Source organism: Carcharodon carcharias, chromosome 10 (assembly GCF_017639515.1).
Source record: "Carcharodon carcharias isolate sCarCar2 chromosome 10, sCarCar2.pri, whole genome shotgun sequence".
Lineage (NCBI taxonomy): Eukaryota > Metazoa > Chordata > Chondrichthyes > Lamniformes > Lamnidae > Carcharodon > Carcharodon carcharias.
In genome coordinates, this window is record NC_054476.1 from 147,778,439 (window position 1) to 147,796,791 (window position 18,353).

The following is an 18,353-nucleotide window of genomic DNA, read 5'->3' on the forward strand; positions in this document are numbered from 1 at the left end:
TTGCTCATGAGCTGGCTGCACGCTTATTTGTCAGCAGGAGCTGGTGAGTGGATTACAATATACTGCAGACGCAGAGACCAATATGAAATGAAGCACGTGCTATTTATTTACCTAGACAACAGAGCACTAACGTGTGCTTTCCCCAACCAGACCCCACTCTAGACTAACATTGACATGGTAGCCCACACTGCAGCTATTGGGTCCTACAGTCACATGGTCAAGCTGCTCACTTTCTCTTAAAGGTGTATTACACCTCAGATTACCATATCCTTCCCCCTTTACTTGAAAGTACATTTTACAATATATTAACTATTTGCAAAAATGGACTATTTACAAATTCAGTATCTCGGGAGACTTTTTCAAACAAATCGACCATCATTCTACGGCTTCGGATGGTTTATCTGAGGCCTCCCTCTCAGAAGTTATCTGTTCGCTAGGCTCCCCAGCAGGAACCTGAAAGTTTGCCTCTTCAACACTCTCGGGCTTAACGGGTTCTACAGGAACTTACAAAGCAAGAATAGTTCCTTCTACCTGTGGTGTAGACTCCAACGGGAATGCTTGACACAACTTTTCTCGTGGATCTGTTTCCCTTTTCCTGAGGTGATCTATGTGTCTCCTGATTATCTGACTTTCAACTACCATATGGTAGGACTGTCACTGCACTAACTTCACCTGATAGCCATTTGGGCCCATCACCAAAGTTGTTTGCAAAAACTGCTCCAACAGTGAAGTTTCTTTCACAATTGTGGTGATAGTGTTATTTTTTCTGGGCCTCCTGACTTCTCTCTACCCTCTTTCCTCCCCCCAACCCCGACCTGAAATTTGGTTTTATGAGGCTTTACTGTGTTCTGAGACATCTCTTCATTAACAACTCCTATATCAGTGGGCATATGTGGCGTAGTCCTATAGCTGATCAGGAAGCGTGATAAATTTGTTGCTATAGAGTCCCTGTCTAATTTTTTCATTCTGGCCTTGAAGACCTGGACTGCCTGCTTGGCCAACCCATTAATGCAGGATGGTATGGTGAGGTCTAGACATGCCATGCCGTTGAGAGTTGTAAATCTTTGGAATTCCCTGCTCGTGAATGCCGTTCCAGTATCAGATACTGTTATCTCTGTTAAACCATGTTTTTCAAAACTCTGATGCAATCTGTCTATGGTGGCAGCAGATGTGAGTGATCGCACCTGTATACATCCATCCATTTTGAGTGAGCATCAATAAGTAAGAGAAACATTGTGCCCAAAAAAGGCCCCACGTAGCCAATGTGGAGGCAGACCCATGGCCTTCCTGGCCATTACCAAGGATGCAGTGGAGCCGAAGGAGGTAATTTCTGCACCTGTTGGCACTGCATGCAGCTCTTAACCATGTTTCGATTTTGTCCACCCCTGGCCACCATAAGTAGCTGTGCGCCAACATTTTCATTCTGGAAATGCCAAGGTGAGCGCTATGCAATTCTGTCAATAATGGTTGCCTTCCTCTGGGAAGCACAATGACACTCGCTCCCCACAGTAAGATGCCATCCTGGCAAGTGAGCTCGTATCTCCTGTTTAAAATAGGGCTTCATTTCATCCAACTTTGGCTCGTTAGACCATCCCTGCAAGACTTGTCCCCTGACATGAGACAATACTGGATCGCGGTCTGTCCTTTCTCTGATCTATTTGGCATTCATTGGCAATGAATCCAGAAAGTTTAATAACAAGACAAGTTCTTGAGTAATGGAGGCCTTAGAGGTAATCGTCTCAGCGCGTCAGCATTGACAATCTGGCTTCCTGGCCGATGGATAAAAGTATATTCGTGAGCAGCTAGAATCAATGCCCACCTTTTGGATGCACGCCGAGGCAATTGGGCATATTGCCTTATCTTCCCCAAACAAGCCTAGTAGTGGCTTGTGGTCGTATACGATGGTGAAGTGGCGACCATGGATGTATTGGTGGAATTTCTTAATGCCAAATACAGTGGATAAGCCTTCTTCCTCTGTTTGAGTATATTTGTTCTGCCACAGAGTGTTCTTGAGATGTAGCTAATGAGCCGTTCAGAGCCATCCATAAAGGGATGCATCGCATATTAAAATTCTTTCTTTGGGTCGAAATGTACCAACAGGTCTGATGAATGTAACTGCTTTACTGCCATAAAAGCCTGTTGTTGTGGGGCTTGCCATGTCCACCTGTGGTTTTTCTCAAGTAACCGTATAAAGGAGCCAGTACTGTCGACAAACTTGGGAGAAAACAACCACAGTAGTTAACCATTCCCTAGAAGGACTTTGAGTTCTGTGGTATTTTTCAGGGCTGGCATCTCACTTTGTCATCTTCTACTAGGTGAAGGCCCTGCGAGTCAACCCTAGGACCCAGATAAGTCACTTCTTTTGCTGGGAAGATGCTTTTTTCCCTTTTTTTCAAGCATACAGCTTGTGAGAAATGCTTAAATACCTCTTCCAAGTTAGCTAGGTGTCCTTCGTCACTTAGTCCTGTTACTAGTACATTGAGATAAACCACCACATGGGGGTTAGACCTTGGAGCAAATTTTCCATAGTCCGCTGAAAAATGGCACAAGCCAAAGAGACTCCGAAGGGCGTTACCCCCTGTGTGTATTGATGGTCACAAAATCCCGACAGGCCTTTTCTAGCTTGACTTGCTGGTAAGCATGGCTCATGTGGAGTTTCATATATACAGTTCCCCCTGCCAGCTTGGAGTGCAATTCATCAATTTTTGATATAGGGTACCTATCAAGTCTGGCTACTTTATTAATTGTCAACTTTTGGTCCCCGCATATTCGCACACTGGTCAGGCTTTAGTACTGGAACTATGGTTGCTGCCCATTCGGAAAGTTGTACAGGTTGTAAGACTCCCAGCCTGTCCAATTCAATATCTACTTTTACTCAATGAATAGGGACTGGCCTCTCCTTCAAATATCTGGGGGGTGCTTTGGGATCCACATGGATTTTAGCACACGGCCCCTAAATCTTCCCGCACTCTTTGCTGATCACAGGCATATTCCTGTAATAGTTCTTGCAGATCTTTCATTCCGAGGTGAAAAGTCTCAGTCCACTCCAACTTAATTTCCTTTAGCCAGTTCCGACCAACTAGAGTTGGACCCTCCCATGTTACCACCAACAGGGGTAATTTAGCAGACTGGCTTCCATTATTGTACTGGAACCTTGCATATACCCTTTACTCATATATTTTTAGTCTGGCATCTGAGTTTTTCAGCTTTAGTGAGTGGCCTCCTCCATTCAGATACTTAAACGTGTGTTCCCCTATTACTATCGTGGATGCACCCGTATCCCCCTCCATTCAAATGGATTTTCTGTTGACTTCTACTGTCACATAGATTATCTCTGTTTTACCCATTTTTAAGTTGTGTAGCGAGTAAATTTCTGACTTTGTTTCTTCTGGTTCCTCCATTACATAAATTTCATGACTTCTGCCTTTTTGTTTGAAATTTGGCCTCAATCTTTCTTTACAATATCATATAACGTGCCCATCGTGATGGCAGTAGAAGCACTCGGTCCTTTTTAAATTGTCGTCCATTTGCAGGCTGTCTGGTTCCAATTCTGCTATTATGAATGTGGTTTTTATCCATTAAGCCATCGCTTTTTGCTGGTCTGTAAATGGTGGCTGTTTCCCACCTTTCCGCAGCACCCTGCGCTTCCGTGCCATTTCTAGCTGGTGCCTCTCTCCCGACATGAAGAACAGCGCCATTTTGTGCTGCCTTGATTTTTGAGTCCCTGACTCTGCTTTCCATTGCGAGTGCCAACTCCAGTGACTTGCTGAAGTCTAAATTTGTTCCTGACAACAACCTTTTTTTGAACAGCATCTTTGTTAATTCCACACACTAATTTGTCTCTTAATGTGTTATTAATCGATGTCCCGAACTCTGTGCTCTGTCAGTTGTTTTAAGGCTGCTGCATAGCAAGTGACTGTATCCCCAGGGGCGCAACACCTCAAATTGAATTTAAAATACGTTGTTACCAAGGGTTTCAGTTGCAAATGGCCTTTCACTAGATTCACCAACTCATCAAAGCTCTAGGAATCAGGGGTATTGGGTGCCGATAGACTACGAATTAGGCAGTATGTTTTACTGCCACATGTCGATAAGAGGATCGCATGCCTCTTCTTCCCCGTTATGTCAGTGGCCAAAAAGGAAAATGCGAGACGTAAAATATGATGTGACCAGTCATCGGTGGTCTGATCAAACGGTTCTACATGGTCAAATTGTGGCGTACTGGAAGGAAATAGCTTCAATGATTATGGCGAGGGCGTACAATTGTAATGTACTTTGAATCGGCCTTTTAAGGCATGGCTGGATCACTACAGTTGTTTCTTCGTGGCTTTCCTTGGTATCAACAACTCGTCGTGTTTTGCCTCATTGTTAGTTGTTGTGTTTTACTTTGGGGTCACATTGCTCGTGAACTAGTTGCATGTTTACCTGCCAGCAGGTGAGTCAATTACAATATACTGCAGACGGAGAGGCCAATAAGAAATTAAGCACGTGCTATTTTATTTACACAGACAACAGCGTTCTAACATATGTGCTTCCCCAACCAGATCCTACTTTAGACTAACATTAACATGGTACCATGCTACATAGCTATTGGATCTTACAATCAGATGGTCAACCTGCTCACATTCTTTTAAAGGTGCATTATGCCTCAGATTACCACAAGTACCTTGTTCAGATTCCTGTTCCTTTCCCTTGACTTCACTGTCTTCCTGGAGCCTTAGGTCCTAGCCCCTGGTTTCTGGGACTTTGTTTCTGCTTTTCTGGGAAATCCCTCTGCAGTCCCTGTCCTGTCTCCTCTGTGCCTGTCTGGAGAATGGCCTTTCTCTTCTGGGTCACCCAATCGTTTTACTCTCTCTCACTTTTTTGCTTTAGTTTCTTTTGCGCAGTTGCAGGGCTCCCTTTAAATTTTTTTTTTTTAAAAAACTGAAAAAGAACCAACTGCGCTTGTGCCATTTGCTGGCTTGAAGATGGGAATCCTGACTCAGGACCCCATGAAGTCTCATGGCATCAGGTCAAACATGGGCAAGGAAACCTCCTGCTGATTACCACTTACTGCCCTCCCTCAGCTGATCAATCAGTGCTCCTCCATGTTGGAGGAAGCACTGAGGGTGGCAAGGGTGCAGAATGTATTCTGGATGGACTTCAATGTCCATCACCAAGAATGGCTCAGTAGCAGCACGACTGACTGAGCTGGCTGAGTCCTAAAGGACTTCGCTGCTAGACTGGGTCTGCGGCAGGTGGTGAGAGAGCCAACAAGAGGTAAAAACATACTTGACCCCATCCTCGCCAACCTGCCTCCCGCAGATGCATCTGTCCCTGACAGCATCGCTAGGAGTGACCACCACACAATCATTGTGGAGACGAAGTCCCGCCTTCACATTGAGGATACCTTCCATGTTGTGCAGCACTACCACCATGCTAAATGGGATAGATTTCAATCAGTTCTAACAACTCGAGGGCAAGCCTGAGGCACTGTTGGCCATCAGCAGCAGCACAATTGTACTCGAATACAACCTGTAACCTCATGGCCCGGCAAAACTCCCACTCTACCATTACCATCAAGTCAGGAGATCTACCCTGGTTCAATGAAGGGTGCAGGAGGGCATGCCAGGAGCAGCACCAGGCATACCTAAAAAAAATAAGGTGTCATCCTGGTGAAGCTATAACACAGGACCACTTGCATGCCAAATAGCCTAAGCAGCAAGTGATAGATAGGAGTAAGCAATCCCGCAACCAACGGATCAGATTGAAGCTCTGCAGTTGTGCCACATCCAGTTGTGAATGGTGGTGAACAATTAAACAACTCAATGGAGGAGTAGGCTTTACAAATTTCCCTATCCTCAATGATGGAGGAGCCCAGCACATCAGTGCAAAAGATAAGACTGAAGCATTTGCTACAATCTTCAGCCAGAAGAGCCGAGTGGATGATCCATCTCACCCACATCCGAAGGTCCCCAACATCACACATGCTAGTCTTCAGCCAATTCGACTCACTCCAAGTGATATTGAGAAACAGCTGAAGCACTGGATAACCGCAAAGGCTATGGGCCCTGACAATATTCCGGCAATAGCACTGAAGACTTGTGCTCCAGAACTTGGCTGTGCCCCTAACCAAGCTGTTCCAGTACAACTATAACACTGCATCTACCTGGCAATGTGGAAAATTGCCCAGGTATGTCCTGTATGCAAAAAGCAGGACATATCCAACCTGGCCAATTACCATCACATCAGCCTACCCTCTATCATCAGTAAAGTAATGGAAGGGGTCATCAACAGTGCTATCAAATGGCACTTGCTTAGCAATAACCTGCTCACTGATGCTCAGTTTGGGTTCCGCCAGGGCCACTCAGCTCCTGACCTCATTACAGCCTTGGTTCAAACATGGAGGTGAGGTGAGAGTGACTGCCCTTGACATCATGGCAGCATTTGACCGAGTGCGGCATCAAGGACCCCTAGCAAAACTGGAATCAATGGGAATGAGGGGGAAAACTCTCCTCCACTGGTTGGAGTCATACCTAGCACAAGGGAAGATTGTTGTGGTTGTTGGAGATCAGTCATCTCAGCTCCAGGACATCACTGCAGGAGTTCCTCAGGGTAGTGTCTTCAGCCCAACCATCTTCAGCTGCTTCTTCAATGCCATCTTCAGCTGCTTCCTTCCAACATAAGTTCAGAAGTGGATATGTTCACTACTGAATGTTCACCATTCGCAGCAACTCAGATGTTGAAGCAGTCCATGCCCAAATGCAACAAAACCTGCACAATAATCCAGGCTTGGGCTGATAAGTGGCAAGTAACAATCGTGTCAAGCAATGACCATCTCCAACAAGAGAGAATCCAACCTTCAACCTTTGATGTTCAATGGCATTACCATCACTGAATCCCCCACTATCAAAATCCTGGGGTTACCATTGATCAGAAACTGAACTGGACTAGCCATATAAATATTGTGGCTACAAGAGTAGGTCAGAGGCTACGAGCTATGAATCATGCAACAAGTAACTCACCTCCTGATTCCCCAAAGCTTGTCCGCTATCTACAAGGCACAAGTCCAGAGTGTGATGGAATACTCCCCACTTGCCTGGATAAGTACAGCTCCCACAACACAAGAAGCTTAACACCATCCAGGACAAAACAGCCAGCTTGATTGTCACCACATCCACAAACATTCACTCATTCCACCACCGACGCACAGTTGCAGCGGTGTGTACAATCTACAAAATGTGTTGCAGGAATTCACCAAGGATGTTTCGACAGCACCTGCCGAACCCACGACCACTACCATCTAGAAAGACAAGGGCAGCAGATACATAGGAACGCCACCACCTGGAAGTTCCCCTCCAAGTCATTCACCATGCTGACTTGGAAATGTATCGCCATTCCTTCACTGTTGCTGGGTCAAAATCCAGGAATTCCCTTCCTAACAGCCCTGTGGGTGTACCTACACCACATGGACTCCAGCGGTTCAAGAAGGCAGCTGACCGCCACCTTCTCGACTGCAGCTAGGGATGGGCAATAAATGCTGGCCCAGCCAGTGAAGCCCACATCCCATGAATGAATTTTTTTAAAAACCTGGGCATGTGCGGCCATTCTCCAGCTGGCACATGTGTCGAAACCAAAGGCGCCTAAAGGAATGAACTGCGCATGTGCGGCCATTCCAGGGCATGCACCCAAACAGCTGAGGCCTACTGAGAACTGGAGTTCCCAGTCTCCGAGGGCCCAAACTTTGATTTTAACTGGTGAGTTTTTCCTCCTCTTTTGGGGTCTGTAACAGTTTTCACATTTATATATTTAAAACCCAAATGTGAAAATGCAAAAATGCCTTTCATCCTGTCTCTGTAACCTCATTTTTGTAGAACATCCAGAATTTGGGTGAATTAGTGCATTTCCAGACACCTGCTGGTACCACTTAATCAGTTACTTGGTCTCGTGCAGTAATGGTTCACCCTGCTCACTCTTGCCTAGCCAGTGATGAAGTACCTCAGCATTTCCCACAGGCCTAAGCCCAAGAACCTGGGCAGACAGAAAGATGATAGATGGAAACGTCCTTCCTGCTGGTGTGGGATAAATTTTTGATATGGGAGACTTCAAATTTGAATAACTTGCTAATCACATTCTTGTAATTCTTTCTAATTTCTAGGTAGTTACTGCCCATGCTGTGCGAGTACCTGTAACCAGCAACCTGAGTGCTACCATCACTGGGTTCTTGCCCATACACTGTATTTACCAGTTGTTAAGAAGCCGTGCTTTCACAAAACATAAGGTTTCCATCAAGGTACTGAATTACTTTTACTGCATTTAGCGTACTAGGAAATGTCATTTCTTTTCTTTTATATAATTTACCCATGGTGTTACCCACGGTTAGTTGACGAATGTAAGGATCCTTTATTATACAAGGTGGTGATGGAGCTGGGAAGGAGACTTCAGAAACTTTCTGCATTTGGTTATCTGGTGGCCAGAGCCTACAAATACTCTGATAGTTGACTTAACAGAATTTAATGGGAAATGCTTGCAGGGTAAATTTAGTTGTAAATTTTGACCTGGAAATGCAACCAAAATTGTAACAACAAGAATTAAACTTTGTGGACAGCAAATGCACATGCTGTGCAAAATATATGGGGTGAAAGGAGGCTTGTGTGAAACATGGATCACTTTGCCAAAATGGCCTGTTTCTTCACTCTACTATGTTCTTTTTAAGATTTGAATTATATATTTTAATGTGTTATTCCTAATTGGAGTCTGCAAAGATATTACAGCAAAATATGAAATTATGTTAGAAATGAGCTGATTGATATACCCATATTACGTTTCTGATTGAAGTTTCACGTCAGCAACCTAGAACCCAATAAGTAACCTTAGTGTTTAGGCTAAGTTTGCATCAATACAAAATGATTTCCTAATTTAACAACACAAATGCATGACTGCTACTCTGAAGTTGAGCCCCAACCTGACTGGAGCAGAGCATAGTGGAAGCTCACTCCACCCCACAACCAGTGTTATGTGTCACTTGGCTTTGACTTATGGGTGTTTCCCTACAGAGATCAAGTTATGAGAATAAGATTGGAAAACTTGACTTTACAGCCTTTAAAAAGTGTAAACGATAGAAAATAATACAGATATTGAGGGACCATAACATTAGCTCAATCTACATTACAGACTAACATAAACTATTAAACCAAATGGCTAATAAATAGAATTTGCTTCCCAGGTAGAGTTATGAGGAGAAAATCTGGCAATAGTTTGAGAAACAATAAATGGGTGGTGTGTAATGAGTAATTAAGACGGACCAAATAGCCTTCCTCGTCTGTAATTATCTTGTGTCAGCTTTGCAGAGTATAACTTCAGCATAGTGTTAAACCTAGTTTGAGTTTACAGATGGAATTTTACATGCTGTGAGAGCACAAATCATTTAAAAGCAAAAGTAGGGAGTGGAACTTTGTGCATACAGGGAGTGCTGTTCTGCTCCTGAGAATTTGATTCAGGTCCAGAAAATATAATTATGGTACTGCCTGGCTGAAATATATTCTCTAGTTGCTGGTTGCAAACCAGTATCTACAACGTATCATAATGATCAGCTTGGAGTAAATTCACAATGCAAAAAAAAAATTGCAGAGAAGTTGATTAAAAAACCTGATTGTTGTATGAAGGATCCCAAATGGGAGCTACATGCCAATCCGCAGGCAAAGGGAAAATATGACACAGGGTCAATCCACGCAGACATCAGTTACAGATCAAGATGAAAAGCTATAAAACGGTCAATTACCTGTCCTGCCTTTTGAGAATGCTGTGGACAAAGAAATACTTTCCTGTCAATTAGTGAGGGAAAAGATTGAAGTGATTGCATCAAACTAAAAGATGTTCGCAACATTGCTGCTCTTTTTACTGCACTTTGACCCTGTGCTCTGGCATTGAAGTCCCATGATTCACAATTGTTGAATTTTTTTTATCTTAATCTGAATCATCACCTGAGGTAAGAGGGAAAAACATTACAAGGCGAATCAGTATCACACTCTTGCAATCCATGTTGACCTTACTAGACAATTAGAGGCAATGTCGTAGAGGCTGCTTATCCTTCATCTGCCTTGTACTGTGGAAGAAGGATTAATTTTAACGAAAATGTTAACACTTAATGTCCTATAACATTAAGAAAATTTAGAAAAGCTTGTGTAACAAAATAAGTTATGTGATTTTCCATGGCATGGAGCAGGGAGAATAGCCTGAATGCCTACTGAAAATGGGTCAGTGTATGACGTTCATCTCAATTCTCTATGATTTTCCTGTAATGGTTGTTGCAAAGGATGGGAGATTCTGTAGACCCAAATATGAAATATCTGTACTTAACGGTTGATATTCCATTGAAAAAGAGACTTCCTGAAAAGGATACACCATGCATGGCCAGCCAAAGAAATTAAGGATTGAATCAAATTGAAAGCAAATACTTGCAATGCTGCAAAGATTTGTGGTCAGTCAGAAGATTGGGAAAATTTTAGAAAACCAAAGGATGACTCAAAAATATAGAGAGAGAAATTGGAGTATGAGAGAAAACTAGTAAGAAAAAAAAAACAGACAGTCAAAGCTTATACAAATATAAAAAAGAAAAGAGTAGCTAAAGTCAATCTAGTCAAAGCTAAAGGGGAATCAATAATGAGAAACGAGGAAATGATTGCCCACTTTGGCAGAGAAATAGAAAAGCCGAATATTTAAATGGAAAGAGGTTGCAGAATGCTGCAGTACAGAGGGATCAGGGTGTCCCTGTACATGAATCACAAAAAGTTGGCATGCAGGTACAGCAAATGACTGGGAAGGCAAATGGAATGTTTGTCGGTCTTACGAGGCGAATGGAGTATAAAAGTAGGAAAGTCTTGTTACAACTGTACAGTACAGTGGTGGGACCACACCTGGAGTACTGTGTACAGTTTTGGTCTCTTTACTTAAGGGATATAATTGCATTAGAAGCAGTTCAGAGAAGGTTCACTAGGCTGATTTGCAGGGATGAAAGTTTGGGCCTAGTTTAGAAGTTGGGAGTTTAGAAGAATGACAGGTGATCTTCTTGAAACATTATAAGATTCTGTGGGGGTTTGACAGGGTAGATGCTGAGAGGATGTGGGAGATACTAGAACTAGGAGACAGTTTAAAAATAAGATGTCTCCCATTTAAGACTGAGATGAAGAGGATCTTTTTCCACCTCAGAGGGTTGTTTGTCGTTGGAAATTTCTTCCACAACAGTGGAGGCTGGGTCATCGAATATATGGGAAAGTGGAATTTCAGCCATGATCTTATTGAATGGTGAAGCAGGGCCAAATGGCCTACTCCTGCCCCAATTTCTTATCTTATGAATATGTAACATTTGAACATCTGGGTTTGAACTCAGCCTAGACTATTGGCATGAATGTTTCTGCTCCAAAGTCCCTTAGTAAAATCATTAATTGTCCTTGTCACTCTGTGCGTGCATGTGTATAAGTGAGAAAAATGCCTGGGCCCCATTCAGGATGTAGTCTTTTCCAAACTTGTATTTATTGTCATCGGAAATTCTGTCTGCAATCCTGTTTGTCTGCAATCCTGTTTCTAATATCCAGTGATAAAACCATGGTAATTGTGTTTCTTTTGAAAGCTAATGGGAATAAATATTACATATTTAAAAATTATTCACTGATTTCACTTTTAGGATTGGATTTACCGACAAATGTGTGAAACAACAACCCCCCTGCACCCTCAGCTAATCCCTCTGATCGATGTTTACATCAACTCTATCCTAACCCCTGCATCCAAGGCTAATCCTGAAGCCACAAACCAACCAATCACAGAGCAGGAGGTCCTCAATGTGTTCAACGGCCTTACTTGGGTGAGACCAGCATCTCTAACCAGCGGGTTTGAAATGAAGTTAAAAGCTGTATATGCTGTATATACACTGTATCTTGATAATGTATTTTTTGAATGCACCCTCAAGGCACAGTATACCACTAGCATGAATCCTGGGATTCCCTTCCTAGCAGCACTGTGGATATACCTACACTATGTGGACAGCAGCAGTTCAAGAAGGCAGCTCACCAGCACCTTCTCAAGGATAATTAGGGATGGGCAATAAACACGGGCCTAGCCAGCAATCCTCACATCCTGTGAACGAATAAATAAATAAATCTGCTTGTTTCAATAACTTATGCGAGCATCAAGCTTTGCTGGGAAATTGATGCAGTAAATCAGGGAGGAGAAGTTAGTGTTCTCAGTTTCCACTTCTAATCGTTGGACATGATGTCTTTGTGAACTGTTGCATTAAGTAAAGGCAAGTCAGGCCCACTGTGTCTGAGCCACACAGACAAGAAAGGCCCCATATTCAATCCCAATTTGCGCTGAGTTATGCTTGAGGGATATCTTGCAAGGATCCCTGTACCTGATTGGTATACAGGGAGTGACTCCCTTGCTAGAGTGCATGGTGGAAATGGCAGGTAAGGACTGGATTCAATTTAGGGTGATTCCTCCAAAGTTGCATAGCCTGCCGACCATTTCATGTCAAAAGAGAAAAACGTGACTGAGATAATGGAAGACGGTTGCCTACAGAACTATACCTGTAAAGGGCTAAAAACCTTCTGAGCAGAAATAAAATCCTAGATTTCAAATTCCAGATTTGGAATCAGAAAGTTAAATGCCAGTTTTAATGAATGGGGTTATTTGATGGAATGCCCATCCTTCAACCCAGATGTATATTAATTGGGTTTGTTGGTGTAGAATTGTCACATTCTGGGTGACTGGTTCAAAGTTGTATAACTTTTTGCCTTTTTGACTCGTATTCCCGCAGAGCTGCTTGTCACCATAAACAAAGCTAAGAATTCCATCCCAACGAAGGTTTTGCTTTCTACTGAACATTCCTTCCCTTTAATGTTGGACATAACAAATGATTCAGCTGTATGAAATATCCCTGTTATTCATTACTTTGAACATGAATTTGTTTTAAAGTTGTGACTGAAGAGCAATGTAAAAAGGTTACAAGGTCATAGAACATTAAATATAAAGGCAGCCATTTAAAGGGAGCCACTTTAATCATTTTTTCTGTATGTATTAAAAAGGGTGAGAACAACCGGTGTCGACAGAGGCACAGCATCACAGCCCAGCTGCTGGTTCTCTATTACACACTATCGTATGAGGAGACTCTGCTGTCCAATGTCAAGCCATTAGGTATGTGTGTGTTTCTGCCTCGCCCAGTGGAGTGTGTTTCTTTTTAATTTACTCTTTCCTCGCATTATGATATCCCTGCAACCCCCAACCCCGAGGATTTATTTCCATAGGCACAGTGGTTCAAATTAAAGGCAAGTTGGTCCCGTGCACATAAGCGCACGCACTCGTACTCTCTCTCTCTTATGCGTGCCCTCATGTACTTACGCTTGTACACGCGCGCACACTCAGGCACATTCACACACTCCTCCACAGCCCCCCTCCTCGTTGACCTGTAGTGAACTACTTCCCACAAAAACTGCACCTACTGCAGGTCAATGTGGATGTCCTAGCACCACAAACAGATTATCTGCTCATTGCTGTCTGTGGGAGCTTGCAATTCCGTAATTGGCTGCTGCACTTCCCATTTTACAACGCTTCAGAAATACTTCATTGGCTGCGAGAAGCCCGTTGAGGTGGCCTGAGGTGCTATGCAAATGTAATTTTGTTGTTGGCCAGATAGCTACCACCTCTTTGTTCTGTTAAACTCAGTCAACCTGATGAAGGTTTTACTCTGAGATAAAAACAAAAAAACTGCGGATGCTGGAAATCCAAAACAAAAACAGAATTACCTGGAAAAACTCAGCAGGTCTGGCAGCATCGGCGGAGAAGAAAAGAGTTGACGTTTCGAGTCCTCATGACCCTTCGACAGAACGTGTTCTGTCGAAGGGTCATGAGGACTCGAAACGTCAACTCTTTTCTTCTCCGCCGATGCTGCCAGACCTGCTGAGTTTTTCCAGGTAATTCTGTTTTTGTTGTGAAGGTTTTACTCTTCCTGTTTGAAGCCTGGATTTTTTTTATTTGAAATATGTGGATTACTGTTAAGGCTGTTTCTGCTAAAGTGGCTCACTAGTGGACTTGCTGATTTACTTCCTTCATTTTTGCATATTTCTAGCAGCAGTACAGAAGAAGCCCAAGTCTTACTCTGCAGCACTAATGGACCAGATTCCTATCAAGTACTTAATTCGTCAGGCGCAGGGGCTTCAACAGGAGCTGGGAGGTAAATGAAGAGGCTTCACTAGTGTCTTCAAGGTCTGTCGGAACACTCAGGTTCCAAATAAACAAATTGTAACCCAGCCATTCTATTTTTATTTTCTGATTTAGTGTAGCTTTTGTATTTAAATATGTGTCTTGTCACAAGTTATTATTTTGTAATCCATCCAGCTCCATTGAAAGAAAGTTCTATTGGAATTCATCCCTAGATATTATGATTAGTGGGCAAAGGTGGTGCCTGGTGTGGTACTGGGCTATTCCAGTCAGGAGTTTTCAGGCTTGTATAGAGTTAACTAGTCTCAGCTGGGGGAGTGATTTGGGTGCTTAAAATTGGGCTCTGCACCCTGGGCCAGAGAGGAGAGGGGAAGGGGTAGGCAGTGTTCCATCACCCAATCACTATCCATTGGCGGAGTTGGTAAGTGTGCAGGACACTAGGTGATGACAGGATCAGGTTCGGTTCTCAAAACACAAAATGCTGGAAATACTCAGCAAATCTGGTAGCGTCTGTGGAGATAAGAGTTTATGTTTCAGGTCTGTGACCTGTCATCGAACTGGGAGAAGTTAGAGATATAATAGGTTTTAAGGAAGTGAAAGGTAGCGGGGTGGGAGGTGCAAAAGAACAAAAGGGAAGCTCTCAGAACAATAATTGGACAAGTAAATAAACAAAAGATGGTCTGGGGATGGTGGGAATGGCATAATGGCTGCTGCCCAACAGCAAATAAAAAAGCCAGAGAAAAACCAAAGCCAGGTTCAGTGGGCTGAATGGCCTACTCGTGCTCCTATGTTCCAACAACATAAAGAAACAAAGTAGAAGTTATGGGGTCTGAAATTGTTGAACTCAAAGCTAATTCAGGAACGTTGTAAAGTACTAACCAAAGGATGAGGTGCTGTCCCTTGAGCTTGTGTTGACTTTCATTAGGATACTGCAAGAGCTGTGGATGGAAAAGTCAGTGGGAACAAGGTGCAGAATTGAAATGACAGGTGACTGAAAGCTTGGGGCCACACTTAAGGACTGAACAGAGGTGTTCTGCAAAGCGGTCACCAAACCTGCATTTGGTGTCTCAAGAAGACCACATGAACAGCATAAAAAGAAATACAAGGAAATCACTGTTTCACCTGGAAGGAATGCTTGAGGCCCTGCACCTGCATGGAAAGGTGGTATGGGAAGAGGAAGAGATATTGGAATGATTGAGGAGTGGACTAGGGTATCGCTGAGGGAATAGTCCACTTGAAATACTGAAAGAGGAAGTGAGGGGAAGATGTGTTCAGATATGACACCTTCCCGCAACCGTTATCAATGCTTGCAGCTGAAAAATGGCTGAGTTACTAGGATGGTGCTGCTGTTGGTGAGATCAGAGCCCAGCAAGCAAGAGCATCTTCAGGGTGAGGGGAACATAGAAATTGGACTTCTAAATCCCCTCATTTGCCCTACGTGGCTGCCCTGTAATCTTGCTCTAATTCTAATGCATAACTATAGCTACAGTCTTCATAATTGTTAGCACCCTCTTTTAACACTATGTTTGATCTTGTATAGAAAGAGCCATATGTGTTTTAAGTCAATCACATTACAGCAGTGTAAAGCAGAATATTGGCCAAGAGGGTGTTGTAAATGGTTTCTCTGGGAGCCCTAGACAATGTGCGATCTAACAAGGGGGTGGAACAGGGCACAGATGTTAGTGAACAATGACTGTTGTGATGTATGACACTATATTTATGTACCACAAGGCACATCCTGAACTGATTTGAGGTTTTCCTGTTCCTTAGGCCTCCACTCTGCATTGCTGCGCCTGCTGGCCACTAACTATCCTCACCTGTGCATGGTGGATGACTGGATGTGTGAGGAAGAAGTGACAGGCACAGATGCGCTGCTCGCCAGGATGCTGCTGACCAGCCGGGCCAAACACCACTCACCCAAGAAGTTGCAGGAAGGTAATGACGTGAAAACTGATTTGTTGTTTCATGCCTCTGAGGAATTCCGATTGCACCCATAAATCATTCAAACATCATTAGTAGTAAAATGTCTTGAGCATTTCACAAGAAGAAAGCATTTTGTTACTGTGCATGTATATTGAGCTGGCTACTTCTAACAAATTGGTTATAGTTTCCATCTTGATCCCTCCCATTTTGGTGTTTGGCAGGCGTTTGATAGTATACCCTGCATGCTGACATTCCATTTCATTGTATCATTCACTTATCTGTACAACTCCAATTGGTCTCCAGCTTTCCAGATGGCTTCTACCAATTACACTCAACTGATGCAGACTTTGGAGGACTTGACGCTTCTGTCTGCCAGTGAGCTGATCCCATTTGCAGAAGCATTGATGTTGGATTTGTATCGGTTGCTGGATGCAGATGTTCCCCGACGAATCCTCCAGACGGTTAACCAGCTTTGGATGCTTCTCAACACTGTTATGCCAAGGAGGTAGCAGTGCCTTTAATATAAATATTACCTAATTGTTCGCAATTTATCTGCTATTTTAAGCATCATTGCCTTGAATAATTGGGAAGTTCGTCCAAAAAAGCTCTTTCTGGAGCCTCTGTCATCTTTCTAAGCTGGTGAATTTTATAATGTCTCACTGATATGCAACAGAAAATGCATCCATACTATCTCCAGTCAGGAGGGAACTGTCCAAGGACTGGCTCAGGTGAGCACCGTCAGTCATGTCATTATATGTCTGTTTTGCTTCTAAATGACTGGCAAGCTTCAAAAATATTCTTATGTCCACATTAATTCACATCAGCAAAGACTGACTTGGAAATAGAACTGCTAACTGAGAATTCACAGATGTAACTCAGTGACCGACATCTGTTTATAATCAATTGTTTAAATATATCGTACTTGCCAGATTCCCCTGTCCTCCCCTGAAGGTGCTGACATGCTGGGTTACAATTCTCTCAGCTGTTGTGATCCCTGTAGAGACCGATAACTTTATAAATAAATAAATAAATTTGGACTTCCAGTTAATAGCTGAAAGAATGACATATCAAGATTTCACATTTTAAGATGTTTACTGTAACAAATGATGAAAAACACTGGGCTGAATCATCCAAGGAGTGGCAATTACTGTTGGATTGCCACTCCTCTCCCATTTATTTACCTTGCACTGGAGCTCTACATTTCTTACCTGGTCTTCCAAATCAGGCCTCCTGAAAAATATGGAGTGTACCTGCTCCTGGAGTCCTTCCTTCAGAGTGCTGGAGTGTCCCTGCTCCTTTTTACAACACTAGCTGCCACATACTGGTAAGTTTTTAAATATCCCAAAGCCACTTTGAGAAGCTGCAGAGCAAAGATAAGTGGTTGAGGGGTTAGGGTGGGTCAAGGACTATCAGGAGGGTGGCTGGGGGGGGGGCGGGGGGGTTGTGGAGCTAGTCAGGTGATCAGGAGGGCAGTCCAGGGTATAGGGGGTATGCCAGTGGTGTGGTAGTCAGGATATGGGGGGTGGCCAGGGGGTGTAGGGGGTAGCCAGGGAGGACAGTCGGGTTGGGAGGGATTTGGGGGTGTGGTCAGAAAGGATAGTTTCGGGGGTGGGGTGCGATGGGGTGGTGGTCTATTGGGGAACCTGGGTTGGTGGGGGGGTGCAGGGAGTTAAACGGATTAAAAGCAGTTCTAACTTTTCTGGGTAACTACTCTGATAAGTGAGTCGGAACCATCCAAAGTCTCCAACTTTACTCAGTTTCCGAGAGTTCCAGGTGGAAGTTGAAACTTCTGGGGAATTCCCAGAGAGTCCTTGCTTTGGGACCTTGCAAGGGGTCCTCAGCGTATCTTCCAGGGTACCTCTAGCATTCAACCATCCAGAGACTGGAAAATCTGAGCCGCTATTAACTGAATACTGTCTTTGTAGGTAATATGCACTGCAAATACCACCCCCACCCCACTTCTTATTCTTAGCCCAACTGAAAAAAAACATATTTCACACTAAACGTTCTACTGTCCTTTTACGTCGACATTCAATTTTCTCAGAATCAATCCAAAGTGATTCTTAGCTTCCAAGTGTTTATTTCTTTTTTTCTTTTCTCAGCCTGGCAACTTGCAATCTTATAACCAGTCTTTCACAGTGAGGTTTTCTTTTCCCAGAGACCCTCCCTCTAATCCAAGTTAGGTGACTCTTCCCAGTCTTGTTTTAACTCCCCACGCATTTGATCTTTTCAATATGAGC

At 43.4% G+C, this 18,353-nt stretch overlaps 1 protein-coding gene across 4 annotated transcripts in view; it reads left to right on the top strand.

Annotated features, from left to right (window-relative positions):
• The window catches only part of ints2 (integrator complex subunit 2), a 67,835-nt gene that overhangs the window by 21,761 nt on the left and 27,721 nt on the right, over nt 1-18,353 (top strand). For 3 of the 4 annotated variants that reach the window (XM_041196891.1, XM_041196893.1, XM_041196894.1), the window contains 6 exons: nt 8,138-8,272; nt 11,663-11,839; nt 13,059-13,167; nt 14,099-14,203; nt 15,961-16,125; nt 16,417-16,618. In XM_041196891.1, the coding sequence (XP_041052825.1) occupies nt 8,138-8,272; nt 11,663-11,839; nt 13,059-13,167; nt 14,099-14,203; nt 15,961-16,125; nt 16,417-16,618 (893 nt within the window). The remainder of the gene's footprint in view (nt 1-8,137; nt 8,273-11,662; nt 11,840-13,058; nt 13,168-14,098; nt 14,204-15,960; nt 16,126-16,416; nt 16,619-18,353) is intronic. The other variant, XM_041196892.1, reaches the window with a different exon arrangement.